General features: G+C 38.8%; 1 protein-coding gene across 1 annotated transcript in view; it reads right to left on the reverse strand.

Annotated features, from left to right (window-relative positions):
* Positions 1-19781, reverse strand: part of FERMT1 (fermitin family member 1) — a 66182-nt gene that overhangs the window by 3809 nt on the left and 42592 nt on the right. The window contains exons 10-14 of the mRNA XM_029221832.1: positions 6706-6830; positions 5838-5944; positions 4159-4380; positions 3426-3550; positions 2221-2362 (exon numbers count right to left, since the gene is read on the reverse strand). Of these exons, the coding sequence (XP_029077665.1) occupies positions 2221-2362; positions 3426-3550; positions 4159-4380; positions 5838-5944; positions 6706-6830 (721 nt within the window). The remainder of the gene's footprint in view (positions 1-2220; positions 2363-3425; positions 3551-4158; positions 4381-5837; positions 5945-6705; positions 6831-19781) is intronic.

Below are 19781 nucleotides of genomic sequence, written 5' to 3' on the forward strand. Positions count from 1 at the left end.
ATGCTCAGTTGTATAGATACACAAATGAGACCTAGAAGGACACATCAAACGGTAAACTGCTTATGATTATGGATGACTTTGCCTTTTGCTTCTTGTGTTTTTCGGTTTCCTATTACGCACATGTTAACTTTTAAAAAATAAATGTTATTTTAAAAACAAACAAACAAAAAAAGAATCACTGATCTCAGTAATTCCCAGAGTCAGATTTTTTTCCAAACTGTGTTATTGAGGTATAACCAATGTATAATAAACAGACCTATTTAAGGTGCACAGTTGGATCATTTTTTTTTAAATTGTAGTTGATTTACAATGTTGTGTTAACTTCTGCTGTACAGCAAAGTGATTCAGTTATACACATATACATTCTTTTTAAAATATTCTTTTCCATTATGGTTTACCATAAGATATTGAATATAGTTCTCTATATCCTATACAGTAGGACCTTGTTTATCCATTCTATATATAAAAGCTTACATCTGTAACCCCAACCTCCCACTCCATCCCTCCCCCAATCCTCTCCCCCTTGGCAACCACCAGTCTGTTCTCTATATTCGTGAGTCTGTTTCTGTTTTGTAGATAGGTTCATTTGTGTCATATTTTAGATTCCACATATAAGTGATATCATATGGTATTTGTTTTTCTCCTTTTTTTTTTTTTTTTTGCGGTACGCGGGCCTCTCACTGTTGTGGCCTCTCCCGTTGCGGAGCACAGGCTCCGGACGTGCAGGCTCAGCGGCCATGGCTCACGGGCCCAGCCACTCCGTGGCATGTGGGATCTTCCTGGACCGGGGCACAAACCCGTGTCCTGTGCATCGGCAGGCGGACTCTCAACCACTGCGCCACCAGGGAAGCCCTGTTTTTCTCTTTCTGACTTACTTCACTTAGTATGATAATCTCAGGCTGCATCCATGTTGCTGCAAAAGGCATTATTTTGTTCTTTTTTTATAGCTGAGTAGTATTCCTTTGTACCTATGTACCACATCTTCTTTGTCCATTCATCTGTTGATGGACATTTAGGTTGTTTCCATGTCTTGACTATTGTGAATAGTGCTGCTATGAACATAGGGGTGCATATATCTTTTTGAATTAAGAGTTTTGTCAGGATATATTCCCAGGAGTGGGATTGCTGGATCATATGGTAATTCTATTTTTAGTTTTCTGGGGAACCTCCATACTGTTTTCCATAGTGGCTGTACCAACTTACATTCCCACTAACAGTGTAGGAGGGTTCCCTTTTCTCCACATCCTCTCCTGCATTTGTTATTTATAGAGTTTTTAATGATGGCCATTCTGACTGGTGTGAGGCGGTGCCTCATTTTTTGTAGTTTTGATTTGCATTTCCCAGAGTCGGATTTACACGACCTTGAGGGTACAACAAGGTTTTCGAGTCACTGCCTTAGAGGCCATCTAATCTCAGAACATTGTTCTGCAAATGAGTCCAGATGGTCAACAGCCCTGCTGAGAGGAATCCATGGTTCTTAAAAAAAGAAAAATGTGAGTCACTTATCCTGGCTCTACATTGACAGCTTTATACTGGAAAAATGGGAATGCCAAAGGAATGCGATAAAGATCCTATATCAGCAACAGCAGAATGTTTTAAATCATCAGGACACTCAGGTGTGTCTGACTTGGTCTAGCACGTCCTGTGATGCAGGCATGGCCTGACCTGGTTCCTAGGGCGGGGACGATGGGGGCTGAGGGCTCCTGAACTCAGAGGCTAAGTTTCCTCCATGACCCCTGTGTACCTCGCTGGCTTCTCTGATACTTTTCCCCTTTGGGACTGGAATGCTCTCCAGGTGGGCAGTTGAGCCTCTGAGTTCTCAGCCAGTTACACCTCTTGGCAGCCAGTCAGATGACGCCTGTTTTGTATTTATTTTGTATGATATTTACATCTCAGGTAGTTTCAGCTAAGTAATTGTCAGCCTAAATCTTACATAATCATACACTGAGTTGAAAGAAATTAATCAAACTGCTCAGCAATTTTAGAGTCTGTCTGTATGGAGACTAAGCCAACTTGTGTTAATTCAAAAGCATTTGGTCTGTGCTTGCTAGGAAACGGCTCAGAACTGCATGTGATTATTTTAGCAGACAATTACCACATGCTTGTGGTTTCTGAGTTCTAAGTATAATAATACCTTCTTAAAATCAAAATAAGCTGCAGTTCTGAGGGAACACACATTTATAGGCTCAATGCTGAATGTACCAAAAACTTTCACTTTACCTGCCGGATTTCCCAGTTTACATTCCACTGTTTCATATTTGTAAATCTCCATGTTGTAATTGGAATCCCAGTGGCTGCATCGATTCTAATCAACCTATTATATGAAACTCCCAGAATGTCATCTTTCTTGCTTCCTTTAAATCTGAAAAAAAATAATTAAAATATGAAACTGCTTCCTGTAACATGATGTTCATTCACATACAACTTCTTAAAGAGAATACCAACATTTCAAATCATTTCTGAAGAACAGACAATGAGGGATTAACTTTCTATAGAAGGGCATTTTTATTAGGATAGAATATGAAGGCTGGAGAGTAGGCTGTCCTGCAGACATTATTTAAGTGAAACTGACATCAGAGGAAAGCAAAATAAGAGGCAGTCAAGTCAGTTAATTCAAATTAGCACCAACTGTGTATGCTAGGTACCCTTCTAGGCACTGGGAATATAGCAGTGACCTAAACAGACAGAAGATTCCTGACCTCATGCAGCTTGTGTTCTAGTTGGGGGAGAGGGTCATGAATAAGTGAAATATACATGCCAGATAAGGTCATAAAGGAGGATAAGGCACAGAAGTGGGACAGGGAATACTGGCAATGAGGTTGTTACAATTTTAAATCGAGAGGGAAGATCTCAGTGAGAAGGGAGATTTGATCAAAGAACTAATGTCTGTGAGGGAGTGAGCCGTGTGGATATCTGGGGAAAAAGTATCTTAGGCAGAGGGCACAGCCAGTGTGAAAGCCAGAGTCTTTTTTTTTCCTCAGGCTCAAGGCCCTGCTAGGAGGCCAGTGTGGCTGGGCACAGTGAAGGAGGGGAGAGGATGTGAAATTCAAGCACTAAGGTCTTGCAGGGCCACTGTAAGGATTTGGCTCTTACTCTGAGTGTGACACAATGCTTTCAGTGGTGGTGAGCAGAGACCTGACGTGGTTTGACTGAGATCTTAAAAGGATCACTCTTGCTGCTAAGTCGAAAACTTAGGGGACCAGGAGAAGCAGAGAGATCTGGTAGGTACTGTGAAGAGTTATGGAAGATTGTCACGAGCAGCCAAAAGTGTTTGGGCCATTTGTGAAAGGACAGTATTCTAAAATTAAAAAAAAAAAAAGAAAGAAAGAGTTCTACATTCTAGACCAAATGAGAATAAACTGGGCTCCATGAAACCACTTAAAATTGAACAGAAAGTGAGAGAGGCAAGTGAGCATTGTAATCACCTGACAAGGTAGTAGGTGAGGCCGAATTCAGGTAGAGACTGCCATGCCTGAATGAACTGCAGCTTGGCTTCGACCAGGGGCATCTGGGCCACGTTCTGATGGGCTTCCAGGATGCGGGCTGCCAGCTAAGCAGAAGTGGGAGATGTCAAATTCTCCTTAGCAGGCACTGACTCTCTACAGCAATCATCCCGTTGGCCCCGGGTCCCCAACGAGAAGAATGAATGCAAGGCCCAACTACAGCTCCACAAAGACAATTCCTCCCATTCAATCATTCACTCTCTCTCTCTCTTTCTATAATACATGCAAATCCCTGTGGAGAAACAGGAAGATGGACCAACACATAAATATCTAAGCTTTATGTAGATGAAGAGTCCTGAGTTCTTTCCGGGGTCTGTGGTCTCCATGGACAATGGTTCTACCTGAATCAGTTTATCTGTGTAACTTTCAACCCCACTCTTATGGAAGCATAACTTAAAATTTTAATTTGTGGGGACTAAATCATTATTTTTAAATTAGGTTTATTCTGAGAATATTGCCATGTTCAGTTAGCAGTATAGTCACTGCTAACAAAGTTCACAAAAATTTCTTAATATCATCTAATACCCAGTTCATAGTCAAATTTCCCTATCAGCTGATTTTTCATGATGATGATCTCAGTCATTTAAATTATTTATTTTATTTCAGAAAATACAGAATTTGCTGCAGACAATCACCCCAACCAGATTAGCAGTACCTGTTTAGACTTGTGCTTTTTTGCACACCTAGGTGACACAAAACATTCCGGGTTCATATCCATGTTTTCAAGACCGGAAGCCACCTGAGATGCTGAGTTCCGGTTTTTCATCCTCAGAAATGAAAGGATGTTAAGGACCTCTGGCTGGTAGGAGCTGTCCGCCATGGTTTTGCCCTTTGATGCCAAGATGCAGGCAGCCATCCACTGGGCATACTGACTCTCCTGCAGCAAACACCAGAGGGCTGAGAAGTAAGTTCAAATGCAAAGCAGCCATGCTGGGAACAGAGCAGGACCTGGGCTTTCATCAAAACCGTCACCTTCCCAGCAAGGAAAGATATGAAGTGGCACACATTCAGACTGACTGTTAACCACATAATTTAAAGTCCAATGAGAGCTTTTGAGTCCTGTGTTGAATTTCTAGATACCACGGGGCTAGAGAATACGAATGTCAACTTTAAGAAATTCCATGTGGAGAACTTTGCATTTAAAGACGAACCAAGGAGGGACTTCCCTGGTGGTGCAGTGGATAAAACTCCATGCTCCCAATGCAGGGTCCTGGGTTCGAACTCTGGTCAGGGAACTAGATCCCCCATGCATGCTGCAACTAAGAGTTTGCATGCCACAACTAAGGAGCCTGCGAGCCACAGGTAAGGAGACCGTGTGCTGTAACTAAGGAGCTGATGAGCTGCAACTAAGGAGCCCACCTGCCGCAACTAAGACCCGATGCAACCAAATAAATTAAAAAAAAAAAAAAGATGAACCAAGGACAAAAAGGAGCTCCATGGGGCACAGACAGGTGAAAACCCAAACTACCCGATAGCCTCCTTGACACATATTTCCATTTTCATATCACATCTTATCTCTATGACAGAAGAAAATGAGGAAAAATCATTAACTGACTTCTCATATTATTTCTCCCCTGGCCTATCCTTAGTAAAGACTCTAATCCCATAGCAGGAATCAGGTCCATTGGTGGTGCTGAACCAGTTAGTGGTGGCTTCTATTGTTCTTTAATGTCTGTGCTCATTTGTTACCTCAGGGAGCAAAGGGGAGTGGTCCCAGAAGCCGAGGGGATGCAGGTGAAGAATCGAATTAATTCTTCAGGGCAACAGTAGGTGTGGTTCACTGAATCACTGGCCTCAATCTTCACCCTCCTAGCATCCACACCTCTTGCCATGTAATTTTACAGTCCCTCCCACCAGAGCTAGAGTGTAATTTCCCATATCTTGACTTTGGGCCTGGCCATGGATGTGCTTTAGTCAACGGAGCATGGGTGGAAATGACAGTGTACCTACCGATTGACTGCAAGCTTAAGATTTAGGAGGTCTCACACGTTCCCAGTTCCCCTCTGGTACTTCTGCCATCACTATGAGAAGAGCCTCCTCCCCAGGCAGCCTGGGACCCAGAATAAATCCCATGAGCTCAGCCTGCGATAAGGAGCCAGCCGAGCCAGGTGGATGGCTTGAAGCAGATCTGCCCAGATGCCCTCAGCCTGGATCACTCAATCCCCAGCCCACCTGCAGAACGTTTATTCGTATGTGTCTGTGTGATTTTTGTGATTGTTTGTTACAAAGCAATAGCTGACTGATGAGTGCCCTCATTTGAGAAAACACCTGAGATGGTTTGTCCTGAGGCTTAATAAAGGTGAAGTGACTTACCATTTTTGTGGCTTTACTTACGTGGTCACATCTCAGATATACTTCATTCATACCATCAGCAACCGGGATTAGTAACTTGATTCCAAATTTTCTCCCTGCTACATTTACATCTGGCACAACTTCACAGCCTGAGTGATAAAAGGCAAGGACAGAACTGAGTTCTGAGAGATCTCTTAGACAAATATCAGATGTGCATCTAAAATAAAGACTTTGAACATAAGCTCCTCAGATTTGGTTCTCTTCTGAAAAACTGAGGAGCAGGCTGATAACATTAATTAAAGGATAACTAGATAAGTTATGAACATAACATGGATAAATAAAAATATTTCTTTTATGGATTTCTTAAATAATCATCAGTTGAATTCATTTTTCAGGTTGACTTGGCTATTCTAACTCATATAATCAGTTATTGAATATAAGCTTTGAAATGAATTAAAGCAGAGGGAATCCTCTGATTGTCACAATGATAAGGGAATTGAGTGCACTAGTTAATTAAATTTTTAGTTAATGGAGTTACCAGTACACTCACGGCCACTTTCAGAAATCAGGCACAAAAGTGATACTGAATTAGACATAATTGTTTTGGAATTCAGAGTGTTTTTCAGGATCCAACAATGTCTAATGTATTATATTTATGACACTAATTACCACCACTTCAGAGACTTGGACACACTGGGAAAGAAGGGACAGCATAACACAAATAACCATTCACTGGTTTGCATTTCAGGTCCATGTTTCACAGGGAGGAGGAGCTGCAGGCAGGCGGTCACTGACAACCCGTGACATAAGAGGTTCCTCTGGGAGTGAACCTGCTTCACTGGTGGGAGTCTTGGCTTTCATCCGCTTGCTGGGCCGTGACAAGCCATACCAAGATATTGGACCCTCTTACCTCTAAGATTTAGTTTTTCTACTGGTTCTCCTTGTTCAAGTTCCTTATTTTTAAAGTAGGCTATAGACGTGTCTTTAAAGACGAACCAATATTGTTTGAAAGCTTTTAATATTAGCTTCTTGGGCCTGCAAATTAAAGTACAGTAAGCATTTGAAAAAGCATCCAGAAATGTAGGACACATTGCAAATTCAAGTGGATCAAGATGCTCTAGGAACCCTTTGAAACAACATCCTCTGTATTTTTTAAAATAATTTTCAAATTGCTAACTCATTTCTAAAAACTGAAAATGGGGTTTTGATATGAGATGCAGAAGTTAACGCAAAATCTCAGGAGCTAGACCACCTGGGGCTACACTCTGGCTCTGCTACTGTATAAATGTGTGACCCTGGAAAAGACACTTCATCTTTCTGGGCCACATGTACTGCTTCTGTGTGATGGGAGAGTATCAGCCTCCAGTTCATAGGGCTTTTGTGAGGATGGAAAGAGGTAATCTCTATAAGGTACCTGGCAAACTGAAGTGCTCAACAAATTATTATTATTACTATGATGATGATGTGAGAAACATCCATGAATCTGGTGACATCTAAAATTTCAGTTTACTTCTTGAATCTGAAAAAGCCGTCTATACGGACAACACAATCTTCAGATTATCAGACATAAAAATCAGATATAAAGGTACTTTTCTGTACTTTCCTCTTGACCCTTAAGAGAAACCATGAGAAAATTCCTAGTGAGCCATGGAAATCACCAAAATCTACAGCTAATCTACATAGACTCACTCTTATTAAAAAATATTTTGGCACAACATTGTAAATCAACTATACTTCAATTTAAAAATATTTTGGGGGAAGACCTCCAACCATGATATCCATTGGGGCCAGAAAACTTTGTACTCTGGGCTAGACAAGGTTGGCAATGCCAATGGCAGGCCTCAGCTGGGTCATTCAAAATAGAAAACAAGAGATCGAGCTGGGGAGTAGGGAAGGGGATACAGATGGACAGAGAAAAGGTGATAGGAATTGTATGTGGTTCAATGGAACAATCCCAGCCTTGGGGGTGCATCAGGGTATCTCATGTCTGAGGGGTAGATTTCTGCATTCAAGAACAGAGGAAGAGAGGAAGCTTGGGCTTAACTGCACTCATATATAATTTGGGGTAAGTCTTTTAACATGTCAGTACTAGTCTTTCATTAGCTAAAAATGTGCTATCCTTAACACCAGGATAAGGGAGAATATGTTCATTAAAAAACCAATGTATTACAGGAGATTATTATATAACAATCATACAATAAAACTGAAAAACATTATACGGAGTTAATATTTCTAGGATTTAGAAAATCACTACCTTAAAATAGTATTTATCATGTTGAGAGTTGTAGGTAGTATAATTCTAATTACTTGTCTAAGAATCAGAGTCTCTAAAGTTAATATTTTCAAAATAAAATCTAAAGACACAGCCTACAACCAAAAGACAGTGAAGTCTCAGTTTAGTCCTAGGCATCTAAATATTTCTATTCAGAGTTAAGAATGAAACTCTGCTTCTCTATTTTAACTGGACTTTAAGAGTATCAAAAGATCTTAAATTCCCTCTACTATTTTCTTCCAGGTTGGTTCATCCTCCAGCTGCTTTTGCATATCCCCAAAACTAATGATGTTCCAGAGGCTGAGGCAGGGCAGGGAAGGAGGAGTGGAGAAGGTGGCTGGGTGGGGAATGGTGCACACAAGAATGAGACAGTTTTTTGTACACTGAAAACTAGATGACGCTGTTGAAAGAAATTGGAGAAGACACAAATAAATGGAAAGATATTCCATGCCCATGAATTGGAAGAATTAACATTGTTAAAATGTCCATTTTACTTAAAGAAATCTACAGATTATATGCAATCCCAAAGACATTTTTCACAGAAATAGAATAAATAATTCTAAAGTCTGTATGAAACCACAAAAGACTCTGAATAGCAAAAGCAATCCTAAGGGGGAAAACAAAACAAAACAAAATGAAATGAAACAAAACAAAAAACAAACAAACAAATGAAAAAACAAAGCTGGAGGTACCACCCACCCTGATTTTAAACTAAATCACAAAGCCAGAGTAATCAAAACAGCATGGTATTGGCAGAAAAACCCATGCGGTTATGGACAATTAATTTATGACAAAGGTGCAAAGTACATACAATGGAGAAAGAATAGTCTCTTCAATAAATGGTGTTGGAAAAACTGGACCGCTACAGGCAAAAAATGAAACGAGATCACCATCTCACACCATACACAAAAAACAACTCAAAATGGATTAAAGACTTGAATGTAAGTCTTAACCATACCTAAAACCATAAACTACTAGAAGAAAACATAGGCAGTATGCCTATGTTTGCTAACATTGCTAAGACATTGGTCTTAGCAATATCTTTCTAGATAAATCTCCTCAGACAAGGGAAAAAAAAGCAAACATTTAAAAATTGGATAACATAAAACTGAGAAGCTTCTGCACAGCAAAGGAAACCATCAACAAAATGAACAGACAACCTACTGAATGGGAGAAGATGTTTGCAAATGGTATATCCAATAAGGCATTAATATCCAAAATATATAAAGAGCTCATACAACTCAACAACAACAAAAAACAAACAACCCAATTAAAAACCGGGCAGAGGAGCTGAATAGACATTTTCCCAAAGACATACAGGTGGCCAACAGGTACATGAAAAGATGTTCAACATCACTAATTATTAGGGAAATGCAAATCAAAACTACAAGGTTAAAATCATCTCATGCCTGTTAGATTGGCTATTATAAAAAATACAAGAAATAACAAGTATTGGTGAGGTTGTGGAGAAAAGGGAACCCTCATACGCTGTTGGTAGGAATGCAAACCAGTGTAGCCACCATGGAAAAAAATATGGAGATTCCTCAAAAAATTAAGAATAGAACTACCATATAACCCAGCAATTTCATTTCTGGGTATTTATCCATAGAATACGAGAACACTAATTTGGAAAGATATATACACCTTTATGTTCACTGTGGCATTATTTATTGCCAAGATATGGAAACAACCAAAGCGTCCATCGATAAATGAACAGATAAAGAAGATGTGGTATGTATATGTATATGAATATATACATATATATTCACAATGGAATATTAGCCACAAAATAGAATGAAATCTTGCCATTTGTGGCCACATGGATGGACTTTGAGGGTATTATGTTAAGTGAAATAAGTCAGACAGAGAAAGACAAATACCATATGATTTCACTCATGTGTGGAATACAAAGAACTAATAAAAAAACAAAAGACAAAATAAATGAACAAACCAAACCAAACCAAAACAAACACCTAGATAACAGAGATCAGAGTAGTAGTTACTAGAGGGGTAGGGGTGGGGCAGGGGTGGCAAAATGGGTAAAGGGGATCAACTGTATGGTGATGGATAGAAACTAAATTTTTGGTGGTGAGCACACTGTAGGGTATACAGGAGTAGAAATATAATGTTGTACATATGAAACATATAATATAAATCAATGTTATCTCAATAAAAATAAATTTCAGAAAACCAAAAAACAAAACAAGCAATCAATAAATGTTATCTGAAGTATGACAAAAAAAAAAAAAGAAAAGAGACAGTGTCAAATACTCATGGAGCTTGTAATTAAAAGAGGGAAATGTATAAGTAAATAAATATAATAAAACGTGGTAAGTCATACCACAAGGACATAGGAGTGGTGAGTAACAGAGTACACAACATTTAAACATAGAATGAAGGATCAATAAGAATTTGATGGGAGGAACAGGGAAAAGAAATTTCAAAAAGAAAAGTTCAGGGACTTCCCTGGTGGTGCAGTGGTTAAGAATCCACCTGCCAATGCAGGGGACATGGGTTTGATCCCTGGTCTGGGAAGATCCCACATGTCATGGAGTAACTAAGCCCGTGTGCCACAACTACTGAGCCTGCGTGCTGCAACTACTGAAGCCCATGTGCCTAGAGCCCGTGTTCCGCAACAAGAGAAGCCACAGCAATGAGAAGCCTGCACACCGCAACGAAGCGTAGCCCCCACTCACCACAACTAGAGGAAGCTCACATGCAGCAACAAAAACCCAACACAGCCAAAAATAAATAAAATTAAAAAAAAAAAAAGAGTTCAGGCAACTGCATGTGCAAAATGCAGGGACGAGTCAGAGCCTGGCACCTTGCTGGTAGGAGTTGGGTCAACACTTCTTGGACATCTGCCTCATGCTGGGTGCCGGGCTGAGCCATGGAAATGGGCAAAGAGGCAGTTTCTGAGGTTACAGCATTTCCATGTGTGGGGCTGATGGGGACCAGAACAGCAAGCAGACGAGGGCCACGGTGGGACTCTGAATGTCCACCTAAGGAGCTGGGCTTTATTTTCTAGAAAAATGGTTCTCAAATTCTGGTGTTCATCAGAATTGGGAGGGAACTTGTTGAAGATATACAAGCCTGGGCCCAGTCCCAGAGAATCCTTCCTATTCAGCAGGTCCAGGTTAGGGCCCAGGCATCTTCATTTTAAGTAACCTTTCCAAACATGGTTCCCTCGTTTGAGAAACACAACTCCAGACCAGTGATCTCCAAACTAAAATGTGGCACACTCAATCCTTAAAATATTTTGAGTACCTACCCCCTAACATATTTACAATTATTTATTTGTAATATATTACAATATATACATTACAAAACTTATATAAACCTAAATTAAAAATAAATATATGTGAAAAGTTTGGTTTGTTTCAAGAAGGGAGGTCATTGCTCAGTTATACAAACCCCAGTGGAGGAAGCACACTGTTGGCCATGTTTACTAAATCACACTGTTCATATTTTAATGCCGTCTACCTGTTTGTGAAGGTTTTTGTTGAAACAAGGCTGCTAATTTCCATCTTCGCTGATGTCAATAATTCACATATGCAAATTGATCAGGATACGTTGCTCTTTAATATTTTTAATAAGTGGGTTTAAAATACACTATCACTCTTAATTTGGATGCTTTAACACAGAAAAATTCTGTTTCCAGGTTTTAAAGGTGAGCAGATAATATTGTTTTAATAGGCAGTATCATTATTGGCAACACTGTGGCAATGGAAACATTTCCAAATAATTGTTTCAAAATGTTCTCTTCATCAGTGTCTTATAATTTTCTGCATACAGGTCTTTTAGATAGGTTTATTCTGAGATATTTTATTCTTTCTGTTGCAATGGTAAATGGGAGTGTTTTCTTAATTTCACTTTCAGATTTTTCATCATTAGTGTATAGGAATGCCAGAGATTTCTGTGCATTAATTTTGTATCCTGCTACTTTACCAAATTCACTGATGAGCTTTCGTAGTTTTCTGGCAGCATCTTTAGGATTCTCTATGTAGAGTATCATGTCATCTGCAAACAGTGACAGCTTTACTTCTTCTTTTCTGATTTGGATTCCTTTTATTTCTTTTTCTTCTCTGATTGCTGTGGCTAAAACTTCCCAAACTATCTTGAATAAGAGTGCTGAGAGTGGGCAACCTTGTCTTTTTCCTGATCTTAGTGGAAATGGTTTCAGTTTTTCACCATTAAGGACAAAGTTGGCTGTGGGTTTGTCACATATGGCCTTTATTATGTTGAGGAAAGTTCCCTCTATGCCTACTTTCTGCAGGGTTTTTATCATAAATTGGTGTTGAATTTTGTCGAAAGCTTTTTCTGCATCTATTAAGATGATCATATAGTTTTTCTCCTACAATTTGTTAATATGGTGTATCACGTTGATTGATTAGCGCATATTGAAGAATCCTTGCATTCCTGGAATAAACCCCACTTGATCATGGTGTATGATCCTTTTAATGTGCTGTTGGATTCTGTTTGCTAGTATTTTGTTGAGGATTTTTGCATCTATGTTCATCAGTGATATTGGCCTGTAGTTTTCTTTCTTTGTGACATCTTTGTCTGGTTTTGGTATCAGGGTGATGGTGGCCTCGTAGAATGAGTTTGGGAGTGTTCCTCTGCTTTACTTTGGAAGAGTTTGAGAAGGATAGGCGTTAGCTCTTCTCTAAACGTTTGATAGAATTCGCCTGTGAAGCCACCTGGTCCTGGGCTTTTGTCTGTTGGAAGATATTTAATCACAGTTTCAATCTCAGTGCTTGTGACTGGTCTGTTCATATTTTCTATTTCTCCCTGGTTCAGTCTCAGCAGGTTGTGCATTTCAAAAAATTTGTCCATTTCTTGCAGGTGGTCCATTTTCATGGCATAGAGTTGCTTGTAGTAATCTCTCATGATCCTTTGTATTTCTGCAGTGCCAGTTGTTTCTTCTCCTTTTTCATTTCTAATTCTATTGATTTGAGTCTTCTCCCTTTTTATTCCTGATGAGTCTGGCTAGCGGTTTATCAATTTTGTTTATCTGCTCAAAGAACCAGCTTTTAGTTTTATTGATCTTTGCTATCATTTCCTTCATTTCTTTTTCATTTATTTCTGATCTGATCTTTATGATTTCTTTTCTTCTGCTAACTTTGGGGGCTTTTTGTTCTTCTTTCTCTAATTGCTTTAGGTGCAAGGTTAGGTTGTTTATTTGAGATGTTTCCTGTTTCTTAAGGTAGAACTGTATTGCTATAAACTTCCCTCTTAGAACTGCTGTTGCTGCATCCCATAGGTTTTGGGTCATTGTGTCTCCATTGTCATTTGTTTCTAGTTATTTTTTGATTTCCTCTTTGATTTCTTCAGTGATCACTTGATTATTAAGTAGTGTATTGTTTAGCCTCCATGTGTTTGTACTTTTTACAGATCTTTTCCTGTAATTGATATCTAGTCTCATAGCGTTGTGGTCGGAAAAGATACTTCATACAATTTCAATTTTCTCAAGTTTACCAAGGCTTGATTTGTGACCCAAGATATGATCTATTCTGGAGAATATTCCATGAGCACTTGAGAAAAATGTCTATTCTGTTGTTTTTGGAAGGAATGTCCTATAAATATCAATTCAGTCCATCTTGTTTAATGTTTCATTTAAAGCTGGTGTTTCCTTATTTATTTACATTTTGGATGATCTGTCCATTGGTGAAAGTGGGGTGTTAAAGTCCCCTACTATGATTGTGGTACTGTCGATTTCCCCTATTATGGCTGTTAGCATTTTCCTTATGTATTTAGGTGCTCCTATGTGGGTGCATAAATATTTACAATTGTTATATCTTCTTCTTGGATCGATCTCTTGATCATTATGTAGTGTCATTCTTTGTCTCTTGTAGTAGTCTTTATTTTAAAGTCTATTTTGTCTGATATGAGAATTGCTACTCTGGCTTTCTTTTGATTTCCATTTGCATAGAATATCTTTTTCCATCCCCTCACTTTCAGTCTGTATGTGTCCCTAGGTCTGAAGTGGGTCTCTTGTAGACAGCACCTGCCGAGACTGAACCAGGAAGAAATAGAAAATACGAACAGACCAATCACAAGCACTGAAATTGAAACTGTGATTAAAAATCTTCCAACAACAAAAGCCCAGGACCAGATGGCTTCACAGGCAAATTCTATCAAACATTTAGAAAAGAGCTAACACCTATCCTCAAACTCTTCCAAAATATGGCAGAGGGAGGAACACTCCCAAACTCATTCTACAAGGTCACCATCACCCTGATACCAAAACCAGACAAAGATGTCCCAAATAAAGAAAACTATAGGCCAATATCACTGATGAACATAGATGTAAAAATCTTCAACAAAATACAAGCAAACAGAATCCAACAGCACATTAATAGGATCATACACCATGATCAAGTGGGGTTTATTCCAGGAATGCAAGGATTCTTCAATATACACAAATCAATCAACGTGATACACCATATTAACAAATTGAAGGAGAAAAACCATATGATCATCTCAATAGATGCAGAGAAAGCTTTCGACAAAATTCAACACCCATTTATGATAAAAACCCTGCAGAAAGTAGGCCTAGAGTAAACTTTCCTCACCATAATAAAGGCCATATATAACAAACCCACAGCCAACATTGTCCTCAATGATGAAAAACTGAAACCATTTCCACTAAGATCAGGAACAAGGCAAGGTTGCCCACTCTCAGCACTCTTATTCAACATAGTTTTGGAGGTTTTAGCCACAGAAAACAGAGAAGAAAAGGAAATAAAAGGAATCCAAATTGGAAAAAAAAGAAGTAAAGCTGTCACTGTTTGCAGATGACATGATACTCTACATAGAGAATCCTAAAGATGCTGACAGGAAACTTCGAGAGCTAATCAATGAATTTGGTAAAGTAGCAGGATACAACATTAATGCACAGAAATCTCTGTCATTCCTAATGATGAAAAATCTGGAAGTGAAATTAAGAAAACACTGCCATTTCCCATTGCAACAAAAATAATAAAATATCTAGGAATAAACTAAGTAGACAAAAGACCTGTATGCGGAAAATTATAAGACACTGATGAAAGAAATTAAAGATGATACAAATAGATGGAGAGATATACCATGTTCTTGGATTGGAAGAATCAACATTGTGAAAATGACTATACTACCCAAAGTAATCTACAGATTCAATGCAATCCCTATCAAACTACCAATGGCATTTTTCACAAAACTAGAACAAAAAATTTCACAATTTGTATGGAAACACAAAAGACCCCAAATAGCCAAAGCAATCTTGAGAACGAAAAATGGAGCTGGAGGAATCAGGTTTCCTGACGTCAGACTATACTACAAAGCTACAGTAATCAAGACAGTATGGTACTGGCACAAAAACAGAAATATAGATCAATGGAACAGGATAGAAAGCCCAGAGACAAACCCACGCACATATGGTCACCTTATCTTTGATAAAGGAGGCAAGAATATACAGTGGAGAAAAGACAGCCTCTTCAATAAGTGGTGCTGGGAAAACTGGATAGGTACATGTAAAAGTATGAAATTAGAAATTTTCCTAACACCAGACACAAAAATAAACTCAAAATGGATTAAAGGCCTAAATGTAAGGCCAGACACTATCAAACTCTTATAGGAAAACATAGGCAGAACACTCTATGACAGAAATCACAGCAAGATCCTTTTTGATTCACCTCCTAGGAAGATGGAAATAAAAACAAACAAATGGGATCTAATGAAACTTCAAAGCTTTTGCATAGTAAAGGAAACCATAAACAAGACGAAAAGGTAACCCTCAGAATGGGAGAAAATATTTGCAAATGAAGCAACTGACAAAGGATTAATTTCCAAGATTTACAAGCAGCTCATGCAGCTCAATGACAAAAAAAAAACAACCTAATCCACAAACGGGCAGACGAGCTAAATAGACTTTTCCCCAAAGAAGATATACAGATTGCCAACAGACACATGAAAGAATTCTCAACATCACTAATCATTAGAGAAATGCATATCAAAACTACAATGAGGTATCACCTCACACCGGTCAGAATGGCCATCATCAGAAAATCTGCAAACAGTAAATGCTGGAGAGGGTGTGGAGAAAAGGGAACACTCTTGCACTGTTGGTGGGAATATAAATTGATACAGCCACTATGGAGAACAGTGTGGAGGTTCCTTAAAAAACTAAAATAGAACTACCATATGACCCAGCAATCCCACTACTGGGCATATACCCTGAGAAAACCATAATTCAAAAAGAGTCATGTTCCAAAATGTTCATTGCAGCTCTATTTACAATAGCCAGGACATGGAAGCAACCTAAGTGTCCATCAACAGATGAATGGATAAAGAAGATGTGGCACATATATACAATGGAATATTACATAGCCAGAAAAGAAACGAAATTGAGAGATTTGTAGTGAGGTGGATGGACCTAGAGTCTTTCATACAGAGTGAAGTAAGTCAGAAAGAGAAAAGCAAATGCTGTATGCTAACTCATATATATGGAATCTAAGAAAAAAAGAAAAGGTCATGAAGAACCTAGGGGTAAGACGGGAATAAAGACACAGACCTACTAGAGCCTGGACTTGAGGATATGGGGAGGGGGCAGGGTAAGCTTTGAGAAAGTGCATTGACATATATACACTACCAAACGTAAAACAGATAGCTAGTGGGAAGCAGCCGCATAGCACAGGGAGATCAGCTAGGTGGTTTGTGACCACCTAGAGGGGTGGGATAGGGAGTGTGGGAGGGAGGGAGATGCAAGAGGGAAGAGATATGGGAACATATGTATATGTATAACTGATTCACTTTGTTATAAAGCAGAAACTAACACACCATTGTAAAGCAATTTTACTCCAATAAAGATGTTAAAAAAAGCAAAAGCAAAAAATCCCCCCCCAAAACCCAAAATGTTCTCTTCACAGCATTAATATCTTTCAAAAACTGTTATTTTCTCACTCATTTTACAATCACCTTTTCCTAAATGACAGATTAAGTGCATTTATTATTTTGAAAGTATCTGGAGGCTCACTACTGATGGCCACTTATCATCACAGAGAGGTCATAGATTTGGAACTTTTTTTTTTTTTTTTTTTTTTTGGCTGCGTTGGGTCTTCGTTCCTGTGCGCAGGCTTTCTCTAGTTGCAGTGAGCAGGGGCTACTCTTCGTTGCGGTAGCAGGCTTCACATTGCAGTGACTTCTCATTGCAGAACACGGGTTCTAGGGGCATGGGCTTCAGTAGTTGCAGCACGTGGGCCCAGTAGTTGTGGCTCTTGGACTTAGTTGCTCCGTGGCATGTGGGATCTTCCCAGACCAGGGATCGAGCCTGTGTCCCCTGCAGTGGCAGGTGGGTTTTTAACCAGTGAGCCACCAGGCAAGTCCCTCTTTTTTTTTTTTTTTAAGTATAACTCTTACAGGTAATTTTGCATGTGATAACCAGTGAGCCTTAGAGTAGGACCAAAGATTTTCATAGTCACCCTCCATCTCTTTAAAAATACTGTAAAGATCCTACCAAATTTAAGAGTCTCTTATTTATGAACTAAATCACACTGACAGTCTTCTGTAGCACATTGGGTATGTCTGACTGGAACTTCTTTGCTACAGTAACTTGATTATGAATGACTCCATGAATGAGTTTTATTTGTAACCTCTCCCTATAACCCTGCTGTGGAGCCATTTATTCCAAGGTAGTCTCTCCAACAGTGGTTACACCTTACAGTTTGGGGATAAATCATTGTTTTTATTAAATATGTAATTGACTATTAGGATTGTATCTTGCCTGATTTATATTTAAGGGTTTGTAGCAAGTAAAATGTTGAGAGATTGGACATAAAGTTCTAGATTGATTGTTATCTTCTCTTAGCCCTTTCAAGATATCTTCCAGCCAACAAGAACAGTTTTTCCTTTATAGGAAATCTATCTCTTCTCTTTGACTTTAAAGACTTTCTCTTACCAATGGTTGGCCACACCAAGATGTACGTTTATACTGATTTATTTTGTTGGGATTTGTGATTCTTGAATTTAAGGAGTTTGTCTTCAACAATTATGGAAAATAAGCATTCTCTTTGGAATGTTTGCTTCTCCCCTTTTTTTCCTTCTGAAACTCCTAGTTGAACCTTCTCATTCTATCTATACCATATCTTCCAATTCTACCTTTCTAAGTCCTCTCTTTGTGTTTTGAACTTGATGTTTAATACATGTATTCAATTTTTAATTTCTATGACTATATTTTTCTTTTTTAGAGTTTCTAATACTGCCTTTCATTACAATTTTTACCTTTCAATGTACTTAATGATTCTAAACGTACTCATTTTATGGTTTCTTCAGGTTGTTCTATTACCTAAAATTATTAAAATGGCTAATCCTCTTATTTACTGGGCCTACTGACTTCTTTATGGTGGTTCATGAACTCACATGGTTAGTAATTTTTATTGGGAGGTTGTTTGTTTGTTTGTTTTGGGGGTGTTGCTGTTTTCTGTAGAAGGTCCACGCATGCTAGATTGTGAATATTTCCCTCCAAGTATTTTTGCAATTACATTTGCTAGGGTTTCATAGCTTTTGTGGTTCTGGACCAGTTTGTGTTTTATTTTTCAGAATTCTCTTATCATATAAGACATTTAAATTTAGATCTACATCTGTGTGTGGCACAGACCTTGGCTCTGACTTTTCAAGAGACATTTCATCTCCCCACACAGCACTCTATGCAAGGATGAACTTACTCTTCCTTTGACTGATGGGCAGTTTTTCTACTCCCTGTTAAGCAGAGAAGGCAGCTCTTGCAAGTTTCTGGCTTTAGGCAGCAGCTTCAGTCCTGGCTCATAACTTTACAGGAGGCAACCCCACCTTGAATCCTGTGTGGGGATTAAAATTCCAGCCCTGAGCCATGAGAATCAATGTTCATGGCCAAATCCCCCTGTGCAGCTGAAGCTTCATTTGTAGAACTAGTTCCCTCTTCGTTTCCTGCAAGCTGAGATTTCCCAGTCTCACTTCAAGATCAACTTTGTATTGACAATTCTTTTTATCTTACCCAACATTCAAATGAATTTATAGTGAGACTGAGATTTGCATCAGATCAGAGGCCATGTTGCTAGGAAGTGAAGTTCACTATTTATATAGTGGTTCAATAGATGTGTTTAGGGGGAAAAAAAGAGCTTCACTGTCAAAGAAAAAAAAAATTAAAAATCAAAGGATTAGTTCAATGCTCTTCTCCTGCTGAGGAAAGGAGGCCCAGAGAAATGAAGGGTCTATAAGGGTCACACACCCACTAGCAGCAGAGCTCCACTCTCCAACATCTTTCCTCCCTTCCCTTCTCCTTTTCTGTTTCATCCCCCCCCTTCCTCCTTTATTATTTTCTTCCAGAAACCATATTATATTATACATTCAATGCCTTGAAACCTTTGGTAGATAAAGTGGCCACTGGTGAAATATGAGGACAACTTTGTGAGTTTTAGCATAATAATCACCCTAAAGTGATACGGATTCAGGGCTTAGTTTCAGGATATCGCTTCCTTCATCAAAAACATCTATAGGAAGAATATTGTCATTATTTGGTTTGTGAAGAGCTCAATTTGCTCTATATAGAGAAAATGGCAACTGAATTTCTTTTAAGAACAATTATTAATAATTTATTAAGATATATTTGTGGATTCAAATCCTTATTTTTTTTCTGTAGCTCTGACTATAACAATATGCATGGTTGCAACTATTTATGCCACGGAAGTTAAATGAATGAC

This window comes from Monodon monoceros, unplaced genomic scaffold (assembly GCF_005190385.1).
Source record: "Monodon monoceros isolate NGI ecotype Baffin Bay Population unplaced genomic scaffold, NGI_Narwhal_1 Super_Scaffold_13, whole genome shotgun sequence".
Classification (NCBI taxonomy): Eukaryota; Metazoa; Chordata; class Mammalia; order Artiodactyla; family Monodontidae; genus Monodon; species Monodon monoceros.